At 45.5% G+C, this 3,782-nt stretch overlaps 1 protein-coding gene across 1 annotated transcript; it reads right to left on the reverse strand.

The window, feature by feature from the left end:
• Positions 1–1,655: 1,655 nt before the first annotated feature.
• Positions 1,656–3,467, reverse strand: LOC119349622 (F-box protein At5g07610-like). The gene is made up of 2 exons (XM_037617681.1): positions 3,253–3,467; positions 1,656–3,123 (listed from the first exon to the last, which is right to left on the reverse strand). Exons 1-2 carry the CDS (start codon positions 3,370–3,372, stop codon positions 2,005–2,007), a joined length of 1,239 nt encoding a protein of 412 aa, XP_037473578.1. The 5' UTR covers positions 3,373–3,467; the 3' UTR covers positions 1,656–2,004.
• Positions 3,468–3,782: the final 315 nt, after the last annotated feature.

Raw genomic sequence — 3,782 nt, forward strand, 5'->3', positions numbered from 1 at the left:
GTAATAGCAGAGTGATGCCTCATTTAAAGACAACCACATGTTTGTTAGTAATTAGTTACGCTCTGATCGTTACATTTTTCTCTGGCTGCTTTCATCAAGGACAGGTTCGGCCAGCTTGACATACTGGTACATACTGGCTCAAATTTTCAAATGAAATTTTGAATATGCAACTAACTTATTGTACATAAGCCAATTCCAATGAAAATCATGATTTGAAGTGATGTGTGAGATCAACCTGAAGTTTTTTTTTTTTTTGAAACGGAGGCAAAAGCATTGCCTCATCCATTAATTAAGATAGAAAAGAGTTTGTTACAAGACACCCAACAAACACGGCATGCGGATTACTCGCGTGAAATAAAGAACCCTACCTTCTTTGCGCCGGCGATGACCCAAAGGTTGGCCTCTGTAAAGATGGAGGAGAGCAAGATTGGCGGTGGAGCAGTCTTATGCTTAAACACTCTTGCGTTACACGCTCGTTCCAAATCGTCCATGAGACGAGCATAGAAGTGAAGTGATGTGTAAACAAGAAGCGCTATCCAACAACTGCTGGATGTTTCACGCACTGCACACTGGACTAAAATTTCAAGGCCACACCAAGTGAAGATTGCTTGTGGAAAGCTAGTAAGCTAAAGGTAGTAACTGAATCCCATCCTAATGCCAGAACAGGCGCCTGTCATGCTGTAATTTCACAGATTCAGTGAGAACTAAACCTTCAACCAACAAAGCCATGATAGCAAAACCAACCTTATCTTCAGATTCACGCAACAAATATTTCTCATTACTAAAGAGTTTACAGGATCCGATTTTGCGCGGTCCTCGTTTCCAAGTTCCAACAGTCAATGTACGATGTTCCGGTGTACACTTGCAGCACTTGGCATGTGAAATAGCATGCAGAACAGGTGCCTGGAATGCTGTAATGCCATCCTATAGCAGCTACACAAAATTTAGGGCAGAGGCCTGACAAATATTTCTACTTACAAAGACTCTGCAGAACATGGTCCGTGGTCCTCATTTCGAACAGTCAGTGCACCATGTTTAGTGTACAACACTTGAAAGGAGAAATAAATATCTGCTATATGTAACATATCCATTCTGGTGATTATTATAAAAAACATTGTCTTGCTCAGCTTCCCATAAAGAGCAGGCCTCAAAACCAATGTTAAGCAACCAAAAACTTCAACACTCTAGTCAGGTTTCAGGATTAGAATGATGAACTATATTAGAAAGCAAGAATTCAAAGCACACTGGGAAGCATAAGTAAAAAAAACAATGGATGGTGAACTTGTACTAATGTTACCCCAGTCTTGCAACAAAGATGGTAGTCTCAGACTATGAGTGAGTGCTTCCCCACAAAAGGTCATATTCCCCTGATCAAAAGAATATGAAAGAACTGTCTTCCAGGCCAGTTTAGCTGCACAAATTTCTGGACACCACTAATGGAACATGGAAGTCCATGTGGGTTACATAAAAGAAACTAATATTTCTTTACCAGAAAAGTATATGGTGCAATATAGAAGAAACAATCCACAGATAATCTTCTCAAATCTTACAAAATGCATAGAAACAGAACCAGCACCGATGGATAACAAGCTATAGATTGCAGATATTCACTTGCATAAACAAGTGAAAATAAGGAGGTGAAAATGCAAACAATGTCAAACATAGATAATGTACTCTCACTGAATGTCTTATATTATCATCCCACATCAACAGTTAACGAGTGGCCACAATAATTTAGTACTACATGACAGCAAATAGATTAAAGGACTAGGTTCATTCATACAACTACTTATTACTCTTACAAAATCTTGGCTAACAAAGATTGTTCGAAGCAACAAAGGCATGAACCTGAACACCAACAGATAGGAACACCACACTGTAGATATAGGAGTTGGGACTTCTCCACACAATGCCAGGGAAATTAGGAGAGTAGGTAAATGTCAACCACTAATTTTCGCAAAAGGTGCTGTCTCATATGCTGAACACATGATGCTGCAGTGAATCTCAATGACCAGCTGAGGGCAATTCCGCAAAACAGGGAGTATAAGGCAGACCCTTCATTCCTTCAGTGCAGATAACAGTCACTTTCCGATTATCTATGTCATACGACAATGTCATGTTCTTGTCGTCAGTAAGAAAGATCATGTTGCAATCCGGATGAACTGCAAACATCGCATAAGAATCTCCATCTTCGCGCTGATTCCTTCCGAACAGCTCCAAAACATTAATAGTGTGTTGTAGGGTCCACTTTCCAGTACCATAATCCTCAAGGACCCAAATATAGAGTTGGCAGTCATGAGAATTATCTATCTTCCATGCATACAAGCGTCCTTGAGACTGCCCAACATCACAGATTTTTGACGAGTCGCCTGGCATTGTAATGACCCTCCAAACTTTCCCCTCAGCGTCGACTGTGGCTATTTTATGACCAATGCTACGCAAATGGATAGTGCCATTCAGGAAGGCTTGGGTGTACCTGCTATGAATAATGGTAGGATCCGGTGACCACCCACTCTGCAGATGAGTCCACCGTCCAGTTTCCGACGAGTAGATTGCCACTTGCGCAGAACCGACACTAAACGTATTGGGCCGGGGCGCAAACACCACAAAGCGGGACGGAACAGCAGCGTCGAAGCCTAGGAAAGGGATTGGATCACCGTCTGGATATCCGACAGGAGGCAGCACAGTCCACTCCTCTGTGGCAGGATTGCAGACAACATAACAGCTTTCGTCTCGCGAAGAATCCCAGTTCCAGTAGCTTTGGTCTCGCGAAGAATTGGAGCAGCTGCAGAGGAGAAGGCCGGCGCAGACCTGCCGGACAGAAATTTGGCGGTACGTTCTGCGCAAGAAAGGGAGAGATGGGTCGACCAGAGGCGGACCTCTCCCATTCAAGTTGCAGAAACTGAGAGCATCGCCTTCATCATGGTAGAAGAAGCCGGAGAGGGTCTGTGGCGACCTCTTGCGGATGTCTGGCGCGGAGCAGAGGGCGAGCCAGGGCTTGGACACGCACTTGAAGCGGCAGAGGGACCTGTAGGGCAGCCGGGAAAGGATCTCGACGATGGCGCCCTCGGGGAGGCTCGGCGCGGCCTGCTGCTCCTCCACCCGCTGCTTCTTCTTCGCATCCTGTGAAAGTGTGAATGACAGAAACGACGGCTGGTTCAGGTCGTTCCCGATCCCCTTTCTTTCTTGGATCGACGACGGGGCCAATCGAAGATCTTGGTCTAAAAGAAAAGAAAGAAGCTTGGAGCAAACCTCGGAAGCCACCGGGGCAATGGCGGGGAGCGGCGGCGTAGAATCAGACGGAGCGTCGTCGTCGCCGCGGCGGACGGTAGAGCCATGCTCGCCTCCTCCTCCTCCTCCTCCTGGCGGCATCGGCTCCTCTCCGGCTGGCGGCGCCGGGTGCTGCTGCTCTCCGGCGCTAGGGTTTGTGAGGGGGAATGGGGAGCGTGCGTGAGTGCGAGAGGAGTGGGGAGGCTGGGATCCCGTGCGCCCAGTGTGTGTCACTCTGCTCACAATTGACGGCCCACTCCACTGTGGTTCTAAAGGCGGCCCAATGGACCCTGAATAATAATTTGTTGGCCCACTCCTGGTTGGTTTGTTAATTTACTCCCCCCGTCCTTTTTAGTTCGCATATAAAATTTGTCTAAAGTCAAGCATAATAAAGTTTGACCAACTTTATAGAAAAAATACCAACATTCACAATGTAAAATCAATGTCAATAGATGCGTCATGACTTAAATTTTCATATTGTATAACTTTAGCATGGTAGATGTTGATTTTTT

The sequence above is a fragment of the Triticum dicoccoides genome, chromosome 1B, assembly GCF_002162155.2.
Source record: "Triticum dicoccoides isolate Atlit2015 ecotype Zavitan chromosome 1B, WEW_v2.0, whole genome shotgun sequence".
NCBI lineage: Eukaryota > Viridiplantae > Streptophyta > Magnoliopsida > Poales > Poaceae > Triticum > Triticum dicoccoides.